The sequence below is a fragment of the Mobula birostris genome, chromosome 6, assembly GCF_030028105.1.
Source record: "Mobula birostris isolate sMobBir1 chromosome 6, sMobBir1.hap1, whole genome shotgun sequence".
Lineage (NCBI taxonomy): Eukaryota > Metazoa > Chordata > Chondrichthyes > Myliobatiformes > Myliobatidae > Mobula > Mobula birostris.
Genome location: NC_092375.1, coordinates 92269491 through 92291815, shown reverse-complemented (window position 1 = coordinate 92291815; position 22325 = coordinate 92269491). Strand labels below are relative to the sequence as shown.

Here is a 22325-nt window from a genome sequence, read left to right as displayed (position 1 = left end):
AAAATGAACCACCTCGCATTTATCTGGCTTGAGCTCCATCTGCCACTTCTCAGCCCAGTTTTACATCCTATCGATGTCCTGCTGTAACCTCTGACAGCTCTCCACACTATCCACAACACCCCCAACCTTTGTATCATCAAATTCTTTTAGTCTTACTGACATCGAGTAGGTGCAAGTTTGTTACTGCAACACCACTCAACTAGATTTATTTCACTCCTATTGCCTTTTCGTCACCATCTGAAATTCTGCCAACAATAGTTGGTGTCGTCAGCAAGTTTATAGATGGCATTTTAACTGTGCCTAGCCAGCCAGTCATGGGTGTAGAGAGGGTAGAGCAATGTGCAAAGCCACATCCCTAAGGTGTGTCAGTGTTGATCATCAGCAATGGGGAGATGTTATTTCTGATTCACACAGATCGTGGTCTTCCGGTTAGGAAGTTGAGGATCCAGTTGCAGAGGGACAGTACAGAGACCCAGGTTTTGAGGCTTTTTGATCAGAACTGTAGGAATAATTGTTAAATGCTGTAGTCAATAAACATCAGCCTGACAGAAGTATTAGTATTGTCCATGTAACCTAAGGCCACGTGACGAGCCAATGAGACGCATCTGCTGTAGAACTATTGTGGCAATAGACCGATTGCAGTTGGTCCAGGCCCTTACTAAGGCAGGAGTTAATTCTAGCCATAACCAACCTCTCAAAGTATTCCTCAGCGAAAATCTGAGTGCTACTGGACAATAGTCATTAAGGCTGCTCACCCTGTTCTTCTTGGGCACGGGTATGATTGTTTCCCTTTTGAAGCAGGTGAGAGCTTCCAACTGTAGCAATGAGAGATTGAAAATGTCTTTGAACACACCTGCCAGTTGGTTGGCACGGGTTTTCGGAGCCCTACCAGGTACACCATTGGGGCCTGTTGCCTTGGGAGGGTTCACCCTCTTGAAAGATGTTCTGATATTGGCCTCTGAGCCAGAGATCGCAGGGTCACCACATGCCGCGGGGATCCTCCTAGCTGTAGTTTCATTCTCCTTTTCAAAGCGAGCATAAAAAATATTGAGCTCACCTAAGAGTGAAGCATCACTGCCATTCATGATATCTATTGTCATCATTATTTGTTCTGTCATGTGAGGCAGATGATCATAGTCTTCCATCTGTTTTCAATCTGTGCCTGTGGGGAAGACCCTCTATACGCTGTTGTACTTGTTCTTTTCTCCGTCCATGATCATGATTGTTCATTGCCCATTCTCCTCTGATCTCTCTCACTAACAAGGTGTTTTTGTCCACAGAACTGTCAACTCATTGGATATTTTTTTTGCCCGCACCATTCACTATAAACTCTAGAGACTGTTAAGCATGAAAATCCCAGGAGATACTTAAACCCCCACCCCCAGTTTGGCTCCAACAATCATTCCATAGTAAAAGTCACTTTGATCACATTTGTTCCCTATTGAGTACTGCCACATGGTTAGCTGATTAGATGTGTACCTAATTAGCTGGCCACTGAGTATGTATTATTACTGTAATTTTTGCATAAGCAGTTCAAATAATTTCAATCTCTGCAAGGGGAGCTGGCAAGATTGTCTAACATAACAGCTTTCCTTTGTTCACTATTCAGGTTTGTTACACTGAAGGCAACTACATTCAGGTCAGAGTCCACAGCACAGTGGTTGATCCAGTTTCCCGGGAGCACCACACCACCAATATCTTCCACTTCACCTTTGGCTCAGAGAATGAAGTGATGCAGGTTTTCCCAAAGACCTATGGAGGTAATACATTTATGAGGAGTGCTTCGATCTGGCCTAGAAGCAGTTTCACAGCTGTTCACTTAAGTTAAATTGCTGCTAATTTTGTGATTAAGTTGATAACAAAGACTGTTAAGTAAGAATTGCATTCATTAAATGTTGGTTATCTATCTGAATTTTTCAGTCAGCACCTGAAGAAACAGATTACTAAGATTGATATACATTATAAATTGTAGGATCTGTATACAAGTAAATAGTACACTATGTTATTATGCTATCTGCAGCAGAGTATGTTGTTAGCTTTCTTTCCTTCAATGAGTTGGATTAGTATAATTAGTTGGATGAGTAATGACTTGTAGCAATCTTATTCAAATTTGATGCTAAGTGACTGTGTAACCATTATAATTACACAGTGATCATTGATGAAACTGGTAAGAACTCATTTATTCTCCATTCATAACTTTGCATTTAGGCACTTCAGAGAGCATTTCATCAATGATATTGTTCAAATTAAATTTTACTACAAAGTACATGTATGTCACCATGAGATTCATTTTTCTGTGGGCATACTCAGGATATCTATGGAATAGTAACTTTAACAGGATCAATAAAAGATCAGTCGGAGTGCAGAAGGCAACAAAATGCAAATGGAGAGATACTGTTCCCAAAGGAAATTAGTAGCATTACAAGAGCATAGATATACAAATATTAGAAGAGAAGTAAGAAAGAATAAAAGAAATCACTTCCCCGGCTATAGGTTTGACTCATGGCCAAGGGCAAGAATGACCTCCTATAGCGCTCTTTGGAGCAGTGCAGTTGTCTTAATCTATTACTAAAAGGGCTCCTCTGTTCAGCCAAGGTGCCATGCAGAGGGTGAGAAACATTGTCCAGGATTTTCTATAGGGGCCTTTGTTTTACCACAGCCTCTAGTGTGTCCAGTTTGACTCCTATAACAGAACCAGCCTTTCTAATCAGTTCATTGAGCCTGTTGGTATCACCTGTGTTGATGCCATTGCCCCACACACTACCACATAGAAGATTGTGCTGCCGACAACAGACTGGTAGAACATGTGACGAGGCCTGCATACTCCAAAGGACCTCAGTCTTCTTGGGAAGTAGAGGCAACTCTGGCCCTTCTTGTACACAGCCTCTGTGTTGGTGTTCCACTCAAGTCTGTCATCCAGGTGTACCCCCAGGTACTTGTTGGTCCCAACCACATTCACGTCCTCACCATCAATAGTAACAGGGAGCAATACAGGATTAGTCTTTCTAAAGTCCATCACCATCTCCTTTGTCTTACTGATGTTGAGCTGCTGATGATTCAGCTTGCACCATTTGACAAAGTCCTCCACCAGGGCCCTGTATTCATCCTCCCGTCCCCCCTTTATACATCTAGCTATTGCTGAGTCATCAGAGAGTTTCTGCAGATGACATGACTCAGTGTTGTATCTAAAGTCAAAGGTATACAGGAAGGGAGCCTGTACAGTCCCCTGTGGGGCCCCAGTGCTGCTTATAGCCATGTCTGACACACAGCTCTGAAGCAGCACCAACTGTGGTCTGTCAGTCAGGTAGTCCATTGTCCAGGATACAATGGAAGTGCCAACCTGCATTGAACAGAGCTTCTCCCCCTGCAATGAGGGCTGTATGGAATTGAAGGCACTTGAGAAATCAAAGAACATGATTCTCACAGAGCTGTCCTGCTTATCCAAATGGGAGTAGGCTCTCTTCAGCAGGTCAATGACAGTATCATCGACTCCAATGTGCTCCTGGTTGGTAAACTGCAGGGGATCGAGGGCTGATTTTGTCCAGGGGTTGAAGGTGAGCCAGGACCAGCCTCTGTAGGGTCTTCATGGCGTGTGAGGTCAGGGACACTAGACTATAGTCATTCACGACTTTCAGTTGGCTCTTCTTGGGTTCTGAGATCACACGTGATGTAGTTGGGACCCTTTCCAGGCTGTGAAAATGCAGTGGAGAACTGCATACAGCTGCTCAGCACACTCCTTCAGGACCTTGGGGTTCATGCCACGTCTGAGTTAATAAATAATGAGAACATGAGATCAAAGGTTCATTTTATTGTCAAAGTATGCATGTACAATACAGCTCTGAAATTTACCTTCTCCAGATGGCCATGAAATACAGAAAGAACCTAGGTGTTGAAAGAAAAGACATCAACTCCACCCACCCCGGCATGAAAAAGGAAAGAAACAAAACTCACAGACCCCAAAAGCTCCCCTGCCCCACAGAAAAAAACAGCAACAATAACAATCCCCAACCCCCTCACCCACAGAAAGGAACAATGGCAGTAGCACCAAACTCCCAACCCCCCACACAAAAAAATTAACAGATCAGCCACCCACTAATCTGCCACAAGACAGAAAACATCAAAAAACTGAAGGAAACCAATATGCAGTACAGTCCAATAATCACATAAATCTCAAAGTATTGGAAATATCTTTTCATCCACATAAATTAAGTCCTTCCGTGAAGAGCGACCGCCGATCCAGCTACTGACTATTTGTTGGAAGAGTCATTCAACTCAATGCTTCAGTCTTCCTCGCTGCTTTGAGATGGAGCCATTCATGACCCTGTGCCTCGTCTCTGGTGTTTTCTGTGAGTCAGCTCATATTCTCAGTCCTTTTTGGGCCCCCCCCACCCGTCTCTGATCTCCAGGAGGCAGCCTCCTGACCCCAGCATAGCACTGGATCCTTTGATCGAGTTCCAAACTGTATGTCACAGGCTCACAACAGTTTCCGTAACACAAACAAGACAAAAAGAACAAGCAGAGGGCGTAGAAAAAGTGAGTGGAGAGATTTGCCGTCTGGATGATGTCGCCTGAAGAATTGTTATTCGCTCGTGCCAATGAAATTAAAGAGTTCTTAAAGTGAGATAATTGGTTGCAGGAATATTTCAATGATGCGGCAAGTGAGTGTAGTTATTCCCTTTTATTCAAGAGACTGATAGTTGAGGGGAAGTAACTGTTCTTGAACCTGGAAGTGCAAGTCCTGAGGCTCCTGTACTTTCTACCTGATGGCAACAGCAAGAAGAGACCATGACCTGGGTGGTGGGGATCTCTGATGATGGATGCATGACAGTGTTTCATGTGGGAGCTCTATACCCATGGTGGGCCAAATCCACTACCTTTTGTGGGATTTTCCATACCAGCCTATGATGTAGCCAGTCAGTATACTCTCCACAACACATCTGTACAAGTTTGTCAAAGTTTTAGATGTCATGCCAAATCTGTGCAGATTCTTAAAGTAGAGGTACTGTTGTACTTTCTTGCAATTGCACTTACGTGCTGGGTCCAGGATATGTCCTCTGAAATAGTAACACCCAAAAATTTAAAATTACTAACCCTCTTCACTTCTGATTCTCCAATAAGGACTGGCTCATAGACCTCTGGTTTCCCTCTCCTGAAGTCTTTCATCAATTCCTTGGACTAGTTGACATTGAGTGAAAGGTGGTCGTTATGACATCACTCAGCCATATTTTTAATTTTCCACCTGTATGCTGATTCATCACCATTTTCGATTTGGCCCACAATAGAGGTGTTGTCAGCAAACTTAAATATGGCATTGGAGCTGTGCTTAACCTCACAGTCATAGGCGTAGAGCAAGGGCTAAGTACACAGCCTTGTGGTGCAGCTGTTTGATGCAACCTTTGTGTTCTGAGACTCGACTGAGGCCATTCTCTACCATTTTTCTGATGGTTGCTGAGTAAAATCTACCATTGTGCTCATACCATTATATGGCAGAGTATGGTGTTTCCATAACTCAGGGCTTTAGAAGAATAAATGGGGACATTATGCCATTACCATGCAGTATACAAACCAGGAATTTCACCATGATAGAAGAGGTTCTGTGGAAATGTTAAGCAAACAAAATGCCAGAGACACTTGGCACATCAGGCAGTGTCACTGGAAGGAAATGAACAGTTGATGCTTCAGCCTGAGACCCTTTACTAGGACTGGAAAGAAAGACGTGGGGGAAGAGTACAAACTAGCAGGTGACAGGTGAGACCAGGGGAATGTTAGAGGGAATGAAAGGGAGTAATGTGAAAAGCCAGGAGATGTTAGGTGGAAGAGGTAAAGGAGGAATCTGATGTACGAAGACGGTAGACAGTGGAATAAAGGAGGTGGGGAACTACAAGCAGGTCATGAGGGTGGGGGTGGGGGGCAGAAAGAAGCAGACTGAGAGAGCCACCAGAATGAGGGAAAACAAAGTTAGGAGGGAAAAGAGTTGAGTGGTTACTGCAGATGAGAAATCAATGTTCATGCCATTAGGTTGAAGATGAGCAAAGCAGAATATGTGTGGATCCTCCTACACATATTCTCATCATTGCAGCAGAGGAGGCCTGGCCAGATATGTTGGTGTGGAAGTGAAATGGGTAACCCCAGGGAAATCCTGGCTGTTGCAATGGATAGAGCAAAATGCTGGACGAAGTGGTTCCCCCAATCTGCATCAGGTCTCACTAATGTACAGGAGGCCACACCAGGAGCAATGAATGACCCCAAGAGACTTGCAGGTAGTGGAGGGCAGGTATAAGCACATAGCATGGTTGTAGGGATAAATGCCAGGAGAGATATCTGTGGAAGGAGTCATGTAAACAAGGGAGTAACCGAGTGAATGGGGGGGGGGGGTGCAGTAGAGGGAAAGATGTGACTGTGGTAGGATCATGTAGGAGTTAGCAGAAGTTGTGGAGGTGGTAGGTGAGGGCAAGAGGAACCCTATTCCTGTTATGTCTGGGGGTGGTGGAATGGGGTGACCACTCCTTTTTGACTTCCCACATTCTTTAGTCCTCTCACCCCTTCTCTTTCCCTCCTGCACCCTCATGATCTGCCAATCACCTCCTGTTCCCTATTACCTTCACTTTATTCCACAGCCTACTGTTCTCTCTTAATCCGGTTCATTCTTCTGCCCTTTACCTCTTCCACTTATCACCCCTTCCCCCACATCTGGACATGTATCACTCACCGGTCTGTGTATGTCCCCCTTTCCATTCTAGCTTCTACCCGCTTCTTTTCTATCCTTGATTAAGGTCCTTGGCCCGAAATGGCCACTATTCATTCCCCTCTGTAGATGTTGCCCGACTTGCTGAGTTCCTCCAGCATTTCGTGTGTTGCTTGGGAATTTCACCATGTTGATAAAGGTGAACAGAGTAAGAATCTTGGGCTTGTGTATGGATGTCAGAAGAGTGTTCAAACACAATCACACTCACAATTACTCTGCTCTACCACCAGATGGAAAAATACAAAGAGGGTATCTGAAAAAGTATTTATCTTTAATGGCATTCAGCTCTCAATGTAAAGATTCCTGTAACTAACTTTTTTTGTTTAGTTGCTTTTTTAAATGTACCTCATAATCTCATTCTGGGTTTACTTACAGAATCAATGCTATATTTGGATGGAAAACGTCACTTTAAAGCAAGGTTGAACAACTGCAATTGATCAATTTACTATTTGACAAGTGTCATTCTGAAAAGCCTTATCTAAATATAATATGGGTTTGTGCTTTTGTTTAGTAATGTAGTTTAACTTTTCTAAAATATTTATTACTGAATTACTTGCTAGCTTTAACAATCAACCTTTATTTAATATGATGTTTTTGCACATTTCCTGATAGGTGTATCTAATAGGTTGTGACACACCATAAGCAAGCAGCCTTGTGTTAATGACTTTCCCTTGCTGATGTAATGCACACATGAACCCAGGAGTGGGTATGAATGTTTAAGATATTCATTTGTTATTCAGCAATAGTATGATCTAGACCTGCTAGTAACTATAAAACTCAAGAATTACTCTTTGGTATAAGAAATCCTGTAGCATAACACTAATTGCCATTAAGATGTATGAAAAGTTAACCATCCATTTATAAGTATTAAAAGTGTGTAACAAATACTTTAGTTTAAGTTTAGCCAAACTGACAATGCATAGGAAATTATTTTATCTCAATATATCCAAATATACATGTGTTTTTTGTACTGGTGTGGTGGGAAAAGATTTTTTGCACATGTGCATGGGCTGAGGTTGGTATATTAGCATATTTTTAATACTGATAAGGTATGTAGGGTTAACTATTGCTTATAGTATCTACCTTTCACTAGTTTAATTTTGTATGTTGCAAAGTTTAATTAGATTGAGTAATTCAGTCTGAACAGCTTAAGTACCCTAAGATTGCTCTGTAGTAAAGTTAATTATTGTCACTGGTTGGTTCCTTTTACATGCAGCTGGGAACCCATTCAACCTTGGTTAATGCATAACACCAAAGTTATCCAAAATGAGAAGAGAAGATTCCTTTCTCTACCTGTGGAAGGTCAATGGGATATTTAAATGTGAGGGTGATTTGGCCTTTCCCATGGACCCAGCCCTCTTTGTTGTGTTTTGTAGTTGTCAACTAACAGAACATGCATACTTCCTAAACTCAAATGTTTACCTTTTAACTTGGGAAATTATCAATGGTAGAATCCATAGAAATGAATAAATGTAGATGTCTGTTTCTTCTAGTTTAATGTAAGCAACTGCAGTGTGGAAAGCAATGGGGAATATTACATTTTTTCTTCCTGTTACTGTGAACCATTATAATAACTACAGACAAGCAGATTACAGACTTGTTTATTGTTTCAGCTCAGTTGTTTAAAAACGAGTTTAGATTTAACGTTCTCTTTCAAAATACTTAAGTTTTCCGGCTGGATCTGGAATTATCTGAAAGAGAAAGGACATGACAGCAGGTCAATCTCAGTGGTTACTTTTGGTTAAGACTATTTCAGGTTAGCTGCTTACTTTTGGGGGGGGGGGGGGGTAGTGTAATTCACAGTAGTACCAGTGTATTGATGAGACTAGTTCAAAAGCTTAAGAGTCCATGTGATCCAGGGAAAGCTGAAAATTGGATCCAAAATGGGCACAGCCATAATGGATAACAGCAGTGGGTTAGTTTGTGACTGGAAGCCTATGGCACATTGGATTCTCTCCCCCCGCCCCCCAAAGAAAAATCATAACAGCAATTCACCATTGCAGAATTCATAAATAATTGCCCAAAATTTGGAAATGTGGAATGAGTTTCATGCTCATTGAATCTGAGGGTGGGAAAATAGTAAATTAACAACACATTACCTGACACATGCAGATAACATGGCTTTATGGTACAAAAAAAAATGCAATGCAACCCAATTACAACCTTGTCTGTAATTAATGATTTCAACATTATTATAGGAGGTATGATTTGTAAATTTTCTGGTACAAAAATTGGCAGTGTGACAGGAAGATAAGTGGGTAAAATGGGTGGAGAAAACTGATGGAATTAATTCTGATAAATAAAATACATTTTATGAAGACTAGTAAGGCCAGGACATGATGAATGGCAAGGTTTCATGAAGTATCTTGGAAAAGGGAGATTTTTTTCCTGTAGAAATCCATGGATGCCTGAAGGTGGCAATGACACAGCATTCCTGATTAGTCTGTGCCCTGACTAATGAATCCAAGTGTGGCAAGGCAATAACAACTTTATAATATAATGATTTGGGCACAGTTAGAGTAGTGTGTGTAATTCTGGTCACTGGAAAGTGTGACTGCACGAGGGTGCAGAGAAAATCTGCCAAGATGTTGACTGGAAAAGAGTGGGAGAAGAAAAAAAATGGATGAAATTGTCTATTTTCCTTGGAAGGCATGAGCAGAATTTGATTGAAGAATATGAAAGTAACCATATAGGGTAACAAACTTTTCTCCATGGCAGAAGTGAACTAAACAAGAGGACAAAAGATCAGGAGGAATTTTTTCACCAAGCTGCAGTACTGTGCTCAGTTCTGGTCACCTCACTACAGGAAGGATGTGGAAACCAATAGAAAGGGTGCAGAGAAGATTTACAGGATGTTGCCTGGATTGGAGAGCATGCCTTATGAGAATAGGTTGAGTGAATTTGGCCTTTTCTCCTTGGAGCGGTGGAGGATGAGAGGTGACCTAATCGAGGTGTACAAGATAATGAGAGGCATTGATCATGTGGCTAGTCAGAGGCTTTTCCCCAGGGCTGAAATGGCTAACAGGAGAGGGCACAGTGTTAAGGTGCTTGGAAGTAGGTACAGAGATGTCAGGGGTACGTTTTTTTTTAAAAAACGCAGAGAGTGGTGAGTGCATGGAATGGACTTCCTGCAGTGGTCATAGAGACATATGATATGGTCTTTTAAGAGACCTTTGGATAAGTCACACTAGCTGAACTGCCAGAAGTCTGATATCAAGAGTATTCTAATGGATTTCCCATGGCATTCTAAGCATCTTCTATGAATTTAATGCCTCTATGTGTCCAATACAAATCATTCCTAATTTTAACATGAAGTTCCAGTGATCCAGTTGCAGTGCTGATGGTGCAGGATCTACCTGCTTTAATGTACAATCTAAACAATGTATTTTAAATTAGCAGCACTGCTTAGTTTATAGTGTGGAGAGAAATACTGAAAGTGCAGGAACAATTGAGCTGACAATAGAAAGATTAAGAGGATTAGCTACATGAGCAGCACAATGTATTTCAGTGTAAGCAGCAATTTACATATAATTGTGCAATTCTTCTTGTGGCTACCATTTTTCCATGATCTAGTTTGAGGATTTAATGATTCAAAGGTGGCTGCATTTATATTGTAGATATAAAACCAATAAAAGGATGTTAATACTAACCTGTAGCAATGTTTGCACTAAATGTTAACATAATATTTATTTTCAAAACCAAGGTTGAGAAACATTGGGTCAAGTGACAGTCTTACCGTATCACTTCCAGGTTTCCAACCAGCTGGACAAACTAAAAAAATCAATCATAAAAGCATTAATTCAGGTAGCCCCGTAGCCAGTTCTTTGCTTATTTACATTTATTATTACATTATTTCTACCATTTAATTGAAATGCCATTTAAATAGATTTCCTGCATTCAGCTCAAAATCATTATTGCATACCTTCACCGTGTGTATCAGTATACTGAAATGCTTGAACTAATCGAAGTGTTTCATCCACTGACCGACCCACCGGAAGATCATTCATTGTTATTTGCCTCAGTAGTCCTTTGTCATCAATAATAAAAAGGCCTCTGGAAGAGGAACAAGGTATTGGGTTAACTTTATTCTCATGCTAATTTCCATAATAAAATCAATTTGCAAAAAGGCAATGGCAAACTGCTATGTAGTTATTGGCAACACCATGCCAGCCTATGAGTTGGAGGTCGAGCAAGACAAATGATTTACCTATCTGCCTTCCTCTTCTATAAATTCAGTTTACTCATTAAAATGTGTAAACAGAGAAAAAGAATTACTCAAAACATCATTGTGGAGAATATGCAAGCTTTAGGAGAATGCATTCTCAAAATACCAAAAAATAGATACAAAAGATTTCAAATATGGGTTAAACATCTCTGGTATCATACAAGTCACTATTTTAATGCCTATGCTGAAGATACCAACCCCTGTATGCTAACACGAGGAAATCTGCAGATGCTGGCATTTCAAGAAAGGCAAATTTTGGGGTTGTGATTTATGAATTTTGCAAGGGCAAATTACTGCTGCCCAAATGATTGCAACTCAGGTCAATTGCAGACACCCCATCTCAAATCCTCATACAAGTTCATTGAAAGACAGAAAATTCAAGCGACAAAATATTTTCCTCTACAAATGTTTAGGTTTGAAAACAGCTATACTTTTTCTCCAACTTATAATGCAGTGTGAGGTTATAATTATTATGACAATCCATCCTTGTAAAGTCAGTGTGGAAGAAAATTAATCTGCAGTAGTATGAGGGAAAACAAATACAATTTTGTGACTTGTGGAATTTTTTGACAGAAGTGACCCCCTCCCCCCCAAAAAACAGCATATTTTAAAATATATATTTGAAGTTACAGAAGGAAAAAGTTAATAGAACTTGAAGATATTGTCATATCAATTCATAATATATTTGTAGTCCAAAGTAAAATACCCCTTTCTCAAACTGAAAGCTTGAAAAGGTAAGAAATGTAAACATAATTTTGTACAAACACAAGAAAATCTGCAGATGCTGAAATTCAAAGCAACACACACAAATGCTGGAAGAACTCAGCACATCAGGCAGCATTTACGGAAAAGAATATAAATAGTCAGCTTTTCGGGTTGAGACCCTTCTTCAGGTACTGGAAATGGGCTAACGTAGTCCCAATATACAAGGGTGACTGCACCAACCCTGGTTCAAAAACAGAAAACAAGTTATGGTGAGAGGATCATTTTCACACCTAATAAAAGATGTTAAAAGTGGCGCTCTGCAGGGATTGGTTTTGGGGCTGCTGCTGTTTTTATTTACATTAATGATTTGGATAAGCACATAAATAAATAAGGATTGCTGATGACAATTAGGGGGAGGGGCAGCTGATAACATTCAGGCAGCAGAATCAATACAGTTAGATCTAAACAATCTAGATGTGTGCAGATGTAATTGTGAAGCATTACATAGAGGAAGTAGAAATATTAGATCTAAATATACAATGGGGGTCTTGGGATTAAAAAATGCACTGTATAAGAAAGATTTGGGCATTCTGGTAGACTCATCACTATCAACATCCAAACCATGCATGGAAGCATCAAGAAGGCTAACAGAATATGTAATACACTCAGTGCAGTTCAAGTTAAGGCATGTTCTTCTTAAGCTGTATAATGCACTTGTAAGGCCACACTTTGAATACCGTGTACAACTGTGGTCTCCGTGTTGTGTGAGGGATGTGAAGGCACTGGAGAGAGTCCACTGAAGGGAGACTAGACTCATTTCAGCTCTGCAGGGTATGAGTTATGAAGAAAGATTGAAAGAATTAAATCTTTTAGTTTAAGCAGATGTAAAATGGAGAAACAGTATTCAAAATCAAGGGTATAAGTAAGATGGAATACAGCTGCTACAAAATTAATCCAACATCAAGAACATCGGGCCATGGGTGGAGACTGCTTAAAAGGGAGATTTCAGATTAACATTAGGAAGCATTTCTTTACACAGCAAGTTGTGGACAAATGGAACAAACTACCTTGGGTGTGAAGTTGAGAGTAGTACCTTAGAGACTTTCAAATCTCAACTCAGTTATTTCAACGCACTATGTGAATAGAAATTTGGCAAACTTTGAAGGGCCAAATGACCAGTTCTTGTCAAAAACTTTCTAATATTTTCCACAGATACGGTCTGACTTGGAATTCTTCAAGTATTTTGTAAAGAACAAATGCCACCAATGACACATTGCAAAACATTAGACACAACATAGCAGAAGATCTATTTTGAAAGGATTAAGCCAGATGTCTACAACATGAGTTATCAGACAATGCTCTTTCATTTTTATTCAACAAATAATCTTGCAAAACTCTTGACTAAATGTTGCCTGTCAGTGACATAATTTGCAGGCAAAGGACTAGGTTTCACAAGAGTACTGATATCGACTTCCATCTCTTCATTCCCTTTCCTAACCTTTTGAATGCTATCAAGCTGCCTGCCTGGTGGTCAAGCACATGAGGTTTGACAAATTAGAGATGAACTCAGCTCAAAATTAATACTGTTAGGTTTCCTTCACAACTTTACGCACCACTGACTCTCTACCTCCCTCCCTGGTCACACTCGTCTCATTGCACAATTATACTGTACATGTCCTGATCAAGACCAGATTCAACTGCCCAAAACTGTCACTTACTACCACAAGTAAAAACTCATTTAAGCCTGCTACACATATCCTGTAATGCACCCTACACTGAGTTAGGCTGGTGCCCTACCCTCAAGCATTTAACGAAAATTCTCCATTTTAGTCCATTATCTTAACACAACCCACTTCTTCCAGTCATCTATATGCTGACTTCTAATTACTGCCAAATCAATCATCTCAGCAATGATGCCAGTTCAGCTTTTAGATACATTATCTACTTTCTTGGAACCGCTTTCTGAACAATTTTGAACTTCTTCACCCCTTCAATAACATTACCAATTTCTCCAACCAAGATTTTATCCACATTACCAACAGGTATTTTTGAGGCATGTTAATTTTAAAAAAATCACAAAATACTGATCCAACTTAAAATTTATAGATTTGAAAGTATAAAAAAAATACTGCAAAACAATCAAATTAACCTACACTATGAAAGTATTAAATATTTAAAGCTTTGCAGATACTTGTATTTTCAAATTTCACTATGATGAACTGGTAAAAAGTATATTCCTCTATGAATGATTACCTAAGTGTATGCCCTTGGTCCTCCAAATACACACCATAATCCTTTGCAATCTGGTGTGTAAGATCGGAGAGGAGTGGGATCTTCATTGGTCCTAGTCCACCTTGTTTTCTTGGTGTATTTATCCTGTAAACAGCAAAAGTATTTCCTCGAGTTACATACTGAAGAAGTGTTCCTTTATTACAGGGGTTCCCAACCTTTTTTATGCCATGGACCCTACCATTAACTGAGGGGTCCGTGGACCCCATGTTGGAAAACCCTGCCCAACCTATTTTTACTTGCAATTCATTAAATAAGTATTGACAATAAAAGAAAGATTCAAGTATGGATGGAGAACTAAAGTGACATTTTTACACTATTTGTAGGATAGAACAGAGAACATAGAAAACCTAGAGCACAATACAGGCCCTTTGGCCCACAAAGCCGTGCCGAACATGTCCTTACCCTAGAACTACCCAGGCTTGCACACAGCCCTTTTTTTTTTTTTAGCTTCATGTACCTATCCAGGAGTCTCTTAAAAGATCCTATCATTTCCACCTCCACCACCGCTGGCAGCCATTCCATGCACTCACCACTCTCGGCGTAAAAAAAAAACAAACCCCTGACATCTTCTCTGTACCTACCTCCAAGCACCTTAAAACTATGCCCTCTCGTGCTAGTCATTTCAGCCCTGGGAAAAAGCCTCTGACTATCCACACGATCAATGCCTCTCATTACATTGTACACCTCATCTTCCATTGCTCCAAAGAAAAAAGGCCAAGTTCACCCAACCTATTCTCATAAGCCATGCTCCCCAATCCAGGCAACATCTTTGTAAATCTCCTCTGCACCCTTTCTATGGTTTCCATGTCCTTCCTGTAGTGAGGCGACCAGAATTGAGCACAGTACTCCAAGTGGGGTCTGACCAGCGTCCTATATAGCTGCAACATTACCTCTCGTCTCCTAAACTCAATCCCATGATTTGATGAAGGCCAATGCACCGTATGCCTTCTTAACCACAGAGTCAACCTGTGTAGCAGCTTTGAGTGACCTATGGACCCAGACCCCAAGATCCCTTTGATCTTCCACACTGCCAAGAGTCTTACCATTAATACTATATTCTGCCATCATATTTGACCTAGCAAAATGAACCATCTCACATTTTTCTGGGTTGAACTCCATCTGCCACTTCTCAGCCCAGTTTTGCATCCTATCAATGTCCCGCTGTAACCTCTGACAGCCCTCCACACTATACACAACACCCCCAACCTTTGTGTCATCAGCACATTTACTAACCCATCCCTCCACTTCCTCATCCAGGTCATCTATAAAAATCACAAAGAGTAGGGGTCCCAGAACAGATCCCTGAGGCACACCACTGGTCACCAACCTCCATGCAGAATATGACCCATAGAAAACTACAGCACAGAAACAGGCCTTTTGGTCCTTCTTGGCTGTGCCAAACCATTTTCTGCCTAGTCTCACTGACCTGCACACGGACCATATCCCTCCATACACCTCCCATCCATGTATCTGTCCAATTTATTCTTAAATGTTAAAAAAGAACCCGCATTTACCTCGTCTGGCAGCTCATTCCACACTCCCACCACTCTGTGTGAAGAAGCCCCCGCTAATGTTCCCTGTAAACTTTTCCCCCCCTCACCCTTAACCCATGTCCTCTTTTTTTTCTCCCCTTGCCTCAGTGGAAAAAGCCTGCTTGCATTTACTCTATCTATACCCATCATAATTTTATATACCTCTATCAACTCTCCCCTCATTCTTCTATGCTCCAGGGAATAAAGTCCTAACCTAGTCAACCTTTCTCTGTAACTGACTTTCTCAAGTCCTGGCAACATCCTTGTAAACCTTCTCGCAACCTTATTTATATCCTTCCTGTAATTTGGTGACCAAAACTGAACACAATACTCCAGATTCGGCCTCACCAGTGCCTTATACAACCTCATCATAACATTCCAGCTCTTATACTCAATACTTTGATTAATAAAGGCCAATGTACCAAAAGCTCTCTTTACGACCCTATCTACCTGTGACGCCACTTTTAGGGAATTTTGTATCTGTATTCCCAGATCCCTCTGTTCCACTGCACTCCTCAGTGCCTTACCATTAACCCTCTATGTTCTACCTTGGTTTGTCCTTCCAACGTGCAATACCTCACACTTGTCTGTATTAAACTTCATCTGCCATTTTTCAGCCCATTTTTCCAGCTGGTCCAAGTCCCTCTGCAGGCTCTGAAAACCTTCCTCATTGTCTACTACACCTCCAATCTTTGTATCATCAGCAAATTTGCTGAGCCAATTTACCACATTATCATCCAGATCATTGATATAGATGCCAAATAACAATGGACCCAGCACTGATCCCTGTGGCACACCACTAGTCACAGGCCTCCACTCAGAGAAGCAATTCTCTACTACCACTCTTTGGCTTCTTCCATTGAGCTAATCTAATCCAATTTACCACCTCTCCATGTATACCTAGCGACTGAATTTTCCTAACTAACCTTCCATGCGGGACCCATCTACAACTACTCTTCGCCTTCTGTAGGCAAGCCAGTTCCGGATCCACAAAGCAATATCACCTTGAATCCCATGCCTTCTTACTTTCTCAATTAGCCTTGCATGGGGTACCTATTAAATGCCTTGCTGAAATCCATATGCACTACATTTACGGCTCTACCTACATCCTCAAAAAATTCAATCAGGCTCATAACGCACAGCCTACCTTTGACAAAGCCATGCTGGCTATTCCTAATCATATCATGCCTCTCAAAATGTTCATAAATCCTGTATCTCAGGATCTTCTCCATCAACTTACCAACCACTGAAGAAAGATTCACGTATGCACTCCTTCAAGTAGCAAAGTTTATTTATATTTTTATAATATACATATATACACACCCGAGAATGTTTGCGAAGACTAAAAGAACATAAGAGTGGAATTAGGCCACTCAGCCCATTGAGTCTGCTCTGCCATTCCATCATGGCCTTTCCCTGATCCCACTCAACCACATACACCTGCCTTTAATGCAGTGACCAATCAGGAAACTCACAATTTTCGCCTTAAATATACCGACTGCCTTGGCCTCCACTGCAGTCCGTGGCAGAGCATTCCACAGGTTCACTACTCTCTAGCTCAAGAAATTCCTCCTTACCTCTGTTCTAAAAGGATCGCCCCTCAATTTTGAGGCTGTGCCTTCTTTACCTCACACCCAACCTGTAAATATAACTTCTGGGAGTCTTGCACAAGGACTCCCAAGTCCCTTGGAACCTTTGACGTTTGAATTTTCTCCCCATTTAAATAATAGTCTGCACTTTTGTTCCTTTTATCAAAATGTATCATACATTTCTCAACACTGTTTTGCCCATTCATCCAATTTGTCCAAGTCCTTGAACTACCTACACCTCCACCTATCTTACCAGCATCTGCAAACTTTTCCACAAAGCCATCAATTCCATTATCAAAATCACTGACAAACAATGTGAAAAGTAGCGATCCCAATACTGACCATTAAAAATACCACTAGTCACTTGCAGCCAACCAGAAAAGGCTGCCTTTATTTCCATTTACTGCCCCCTGCATGTCAGCCATTCCTCTATCCATGCCAGTATCTTTCCTTTAACGCCTTGGGAATTTAACTTAAGCAGCTGCAGGTGTGGCACCTTATCAAATGTCTACCAAAAATCCAAGTAAATGACATCCACCACCTCTCTTTTGTCCACCCAGCTTGTTACTGCCTTGAAGAGCTCCAACAGATTCGTCAGGCAAGATTTTCCTTTACAGGAACCATTAGTCTCCAAGTACCTCGAAATCTTATCCTTAATAATAGACTTCAACACTTTCCAAATCACTGAGGTTAGGCTAAATAGCTTATGATTTCCTTTCTTTTCCCTTCCTCCCTTCTTAAAGAGTGGTGTGATGTTTGCAATCTTCCAGCCCTCCGGGACTATACCATAATCAAGTGATTCTTGAAAGATCATGATCAATTCATCCACTGTTTCTTCAGCAATCTCTCTCAGGACTCTGGGACTGATGCAAATTACTTATTAAGTTCATCCGCCATTTCTCTGTCCCCTATTACTACCAGCATTATTTTCCAGTGGTCCGATATTAACTCTCACTTCCCTTTCACTCTTTATACCATTCGAAAAACTTTTAGTACCCTATTTTATATATATTGGCTAGTTTGCCGTCATATTTCATCTTTCCCTTTCTAATGGCATTTTAGTTGCCTTTTGTTGGATTTTAAAAACTTACCAATTATTCACCTTCCCACTCACTTTTGCTACATTATACGCCCTATCTTTAGCTTTTATGCAGTCCCTAACTTCTCGTCAGCCAAGCTTGCCTACCTGTCATTTGAGAACTTCTTCGGACCACACCTATCCTGCACGTCTGATGTATTCCCAGAAACTTCAGCCACCTCTGCTCTGCCAATATCCCCCTCCAATCCACCTGGGCAAGCTCCTCTCCCGTGCCTCTGTAATTCCCTTCATTTCACTGTAATATTGATACATCTGACTTGTGCTTCTCCCTCTCAAATTGCAGTATGAATTCAATCATATTCTGATGACTGCCTTCTAAAGGTTCCTTTACATTAAGCTACCTAATAAAATCTAGGTTATTGCACAATACCCAATCTAAGATAGACTTTCCCCAAGTAGGCTCAAGTAAAAGCTGCTCCAAAAAAGCCATCTCGTAAGCATTCAACAAATTCCTTCTCTTGCGATCCAACACCAACCTGATTTTCCAAATCCCCTTGCATACTGAAGTTCTCCATTACAGTTGTCATTACCCTTATTACATGCCCTTTCCAGATCCCCTTGCAATCTCAGTCCCACATCTTAGCTATTTGGACGCCTATATATGATTCTCATGTCTTTTTTTTTTAACCCTTGCAGTTTCTGAACCCCACTCACAAAGATTCAACATTCTCTGACCCCATGTCACCTCCTTCTAAAGATGAAATTCTACCTCTTACTAGAGCCACACCACTGCCTATACCTTCCTGCTGTCCTTTCAATATAAGGTATATCCTTTGATATTAAGCTCCCAACTATGACCTACATTCAGCCACAACCCAATGATGTCCACAACATAAAGAGCACTGGAACAATCATTTCCCCTCTCACCTTAAACCTAAGTTTTAAGACTCCACGAATGGCCTTACTTATTTAAGGTGCTTGAGATGTTTAATTTCAGCCCGAAATTTATATCCTGGATCAAATTGTTATATCATTCTCCTATGGCCTCAGTTCATACTAACTCTTTAAACTCACCTTTTTTCCTCTTTTTCAAGGTCCTAGACAAGGTTGTCCTCTTAGTCCTTTATTATTTGATATTGCATTAGAACCTCTTGCAATTGCTATTCGAGAATCTCCAAACATTATTGGCATAACTGGTGGTTTAAAGTCTCATAAAGTATCACTTTATGCTGATGACTTACTTTTATATATTTCTAATCCTCAAAAATCTATTCCTGCTGCTTTAGATTTATTAGCACAATTTAGTCTTTTTTCAGGTTATAAGTTAAATCTCAGTAAGAGTGAACTTTTCCCGATTAATAAGCAAGTTCCCTTATATCAGAACCTCCCGTTTAAATTGGTTAATAACCATTTTTTCATATCTTGGGATTAAAATTATCTGTAAACATAAAGGATTTATTTAAGACTAATTTCCTACCTTTAATTGATCACATTACTCAACTTTCATTTAAATGGTCTCCACTTTATTTAACTTTGATTGGTCATATTAATGCTGTTAAGATGTTTATTCTGCCAAAATTTTTATACGTATTTCAGGCACTACCGATTTTTGTTCCAAAATCCATTTTTGACAAAGTTGACTCTAAAATTTCTTCATTTATTTGACAAAATAAAAACCCGAGATTGGGTAGAATACATCTACAGAAAGCTAAGAGAGATGGAGGTTTGGCATTACCTAACTTTAGATTCTACTATTGGGCAATTAATATTCAACACATGAAATTTTGGTTACTTGACCAAGATACACTATCCATTCCTAAATGGGTAGTATTGGAATTACAATCTGCTCAAGGTTATGCACTTGGCTCCATTTTAGGTTCTTCTCTTCCTTTTGATTTGAAACGCCACAAACAGGTTTGTAACCTGATAGTTAAATATACCTTACGTATTTGGTTTCAATTCCGAAAATTTTTCGATTTTAATCAATTTGGGCTTGCGATTCCTATTTTAAGCAACATATTCTTTCCTCCCTCTTCCACGGACCGTGCCTTTCAAATTTGGAAGACTAATGGTATATCACGGTTTTTGGATTTATTTTTAGATGGCTCCCTTATGTCTTTTGAACAATTATCTAACAAACAGAACTTACCAAGAATACATTTTTTTTTTAGGAAATTTCTAACTTGGAGATATCTAAGTACTATACTCTCTTCCTTTCCAACGTTACCTCCTACATATATTTTAGATACCATGTCAGAAAGGTGTAACGGCTATTATTTATAATACTATCATGAAACTTAGGAAAGCTCCATTCAATAAGATTAGGTCAGATTGGGAAAAGGAATTGGGCTTTATTATTTTGGCGGATGACTGGGTGCAAATTTTACAACTAGTCAATACTTCCTCTATTCGTTCCAAACATTCCCTAATTCAATTTAAAGTTGTTCACAGAGCACATATGTCTAAAGATAAATTAGCTCGTTTTTATTCTCATATTAACCCTCTTTGTGACTGATGTCATGGGGAGATAGCCTCCTTAACTCATATGTTTTGGTCCTGTCCTACTTTGGAAACTTTTTGGAAAGACATTTTTAATATTATTTCAAAGGTATTGAACATAGATATTTCTCCCCATCCTATTACTGCTATCTTTGGATTACCTAAAATTTCCAGTAATCTTTCCCCTTCAGCCCGTAGAATGATTGCATTTCTTACTTTAATGGCGAAAAGATGTATTTTACAACATTGGAAGGAGATTAATGCCCCAACTACGTTCTTTTGGTTTTCTCAGACGATACTATGTTTAAATTTGAAGAAAATCAGAAGTATTCTTTATGATACTTCAGTTAAATTTGAACAGACCTGGAGACCTTTTATTCAACATTTTCATTTAATGTAATTTTTTTTCCTCTTTGCCCATATTTACATTCCCTTCTTGATTTTTTTAAAACTGTTTTTAATGGAGGTCGGGTTTGAGGACATGATTGTTTTAAGTTGTTTAAGTCTACTTGTTACCTAGTTAGCCCATTGCTTTGCTTTGCTTTTTAGATTAGTTGCACGGTGGGTTTTTTCTTCTCTTTACTGATATGTATGGAAAATTAGTATACTATATTACCTTGTTATTTTATATCTAAACTGCACTGTGTGTACTAACTTTTTTTTGTGTATTAATATCTCTTGCAAATTTATATTGCAACAGTGTATTAGTGTCTACATGGTTTACCTTTTGTGTACTAATTTAATAAAAAGATTTAAAAAGAAAGAAAGAAAGACTCCAATGCCCTTGGAAGGAGTCTCTGACCATACACCCAAAGTGTGTTTTCTCCATATCCCAATTTTATAAACATCAGTCTCTCCCCACCACTATGAGAACAATTCTTAAGGAGGTGGCTCTAGAAATCGTGGATGCATTGGTAATCATTTTCCAGTATTCTATAGATTCAGGATCAGTTCCTGAGGACTGGAGGGTAGCTAATGATATCTCACCTTTTAAGGAAGGAGGGAGGGACTTCCAGGTCATCAAAGGAATGGCGGTGTAAGGAAAAGGTCTTTCGACAAAAAAGGTAAACTGCCCCAAAATCGAAATTAGACAAATACTTAATATTGTATAACTATATTAGTAAAAGGGGCAAGGATGATGTCTAAGAACAAGATTAAAAAGTCCGCTCAGAAGGCTGATAAACACGAAGAGATGCAGCAAAGTGACGGGCCTAGCTCCCCCACGGCAAGCCAGGACGGAGATAATGAGGAGGAATCGGTGAATCTGTCTTTGATTCTCAGAGAGATTCGCGAGTTCCGACAAGATAACAACAAACAGCTGGAAGATATTAAAGGAGAAATAGTAAAAACTAATTCGAGGATAGATGAAGCCAAAGCGAGGATTGTAGGAATTGAGGAGAAGCTACAGAGGAAGTGATAGCAGAAATGCTAAAGCTACAAGAGCAGCTCCAGTGGAAGCTAATAGACCAAGAAGGCCACTCAAGAAGGGAAAATGTGAGGCTCTACGGAGTTCCCAAAGGAACTGAAGGTAAATCCGGATTGATGATTCCCTTCGTGGAGAAGCTGCTTAGAGAGAACCTTGATATACCGGACGCAAAGGACCTACAGATAGAAAGGACTCACCACGTGTTGGCACCACAGCCTCCGGCAGGTGCCCAGCCCAGATCGATTCTAGTCAGATTTCTCAGTTACAGAACGA

General features: G+C 40.2%; 2 protein-coding genes across 6 annotated transcripts in view; one reads left to right on the top strand and one right to left on the bottom strand.

The window, feature by feature from the left end:
* LOC140199192 (acyl-coenzyme A thioesterase 9, mitochondrial-like) overlaps window positions 1-21345 on the top strand; it is a 99334-nt gene extending 77989 nt beyond the window's left edge. For all 5 annotated transcript variants that reach the window (XM_072260843.1, XM_072260842.1, XM_072260846.1 and 2 more), the window contains 2 exons: window positions 1610-1760; window positions 7121-21345. In XM_072260843.1, coding sequence (XP_072116944.1) covers window positions 1610-1760; window positions 7121-7182 — 213 coding nt within the window. In that variant the 3' untranslated portion in view covers window positions 7183-21345. The remainder of the gene's footprint in view (window positions 1-1609; window positions 1761-7120) is intronic.
* Window positions 8331-22325, bottom strand: part of prdx4 (peroxiredoxin 4) — a 36412-nt gene continuing 22417 nt past the window's right edge. Inside the window, exons 4-7 of the mRNA XM_072260847.1 lie at window positions 13929-14051; window positions 10668-10798; window positions 10482-10516; window positions 8331-8436 (exon numbers count right to left, since the gene is read on the bottom strand). Of these exons, the coding sequence (XP_072116948.1) occupies window positions 8386-8436; window positions 10482-10516; window positions 10668-10798; window positions 13929-14051 (340 nt within the window). The 3' untranslated portion in view covers window positions 8331-8385. The remainder of the gene's footprint in view (window positions 8437-10481; window positions 10517-10667; window positions 10799-13928; window positions 14052-22325) is intronic.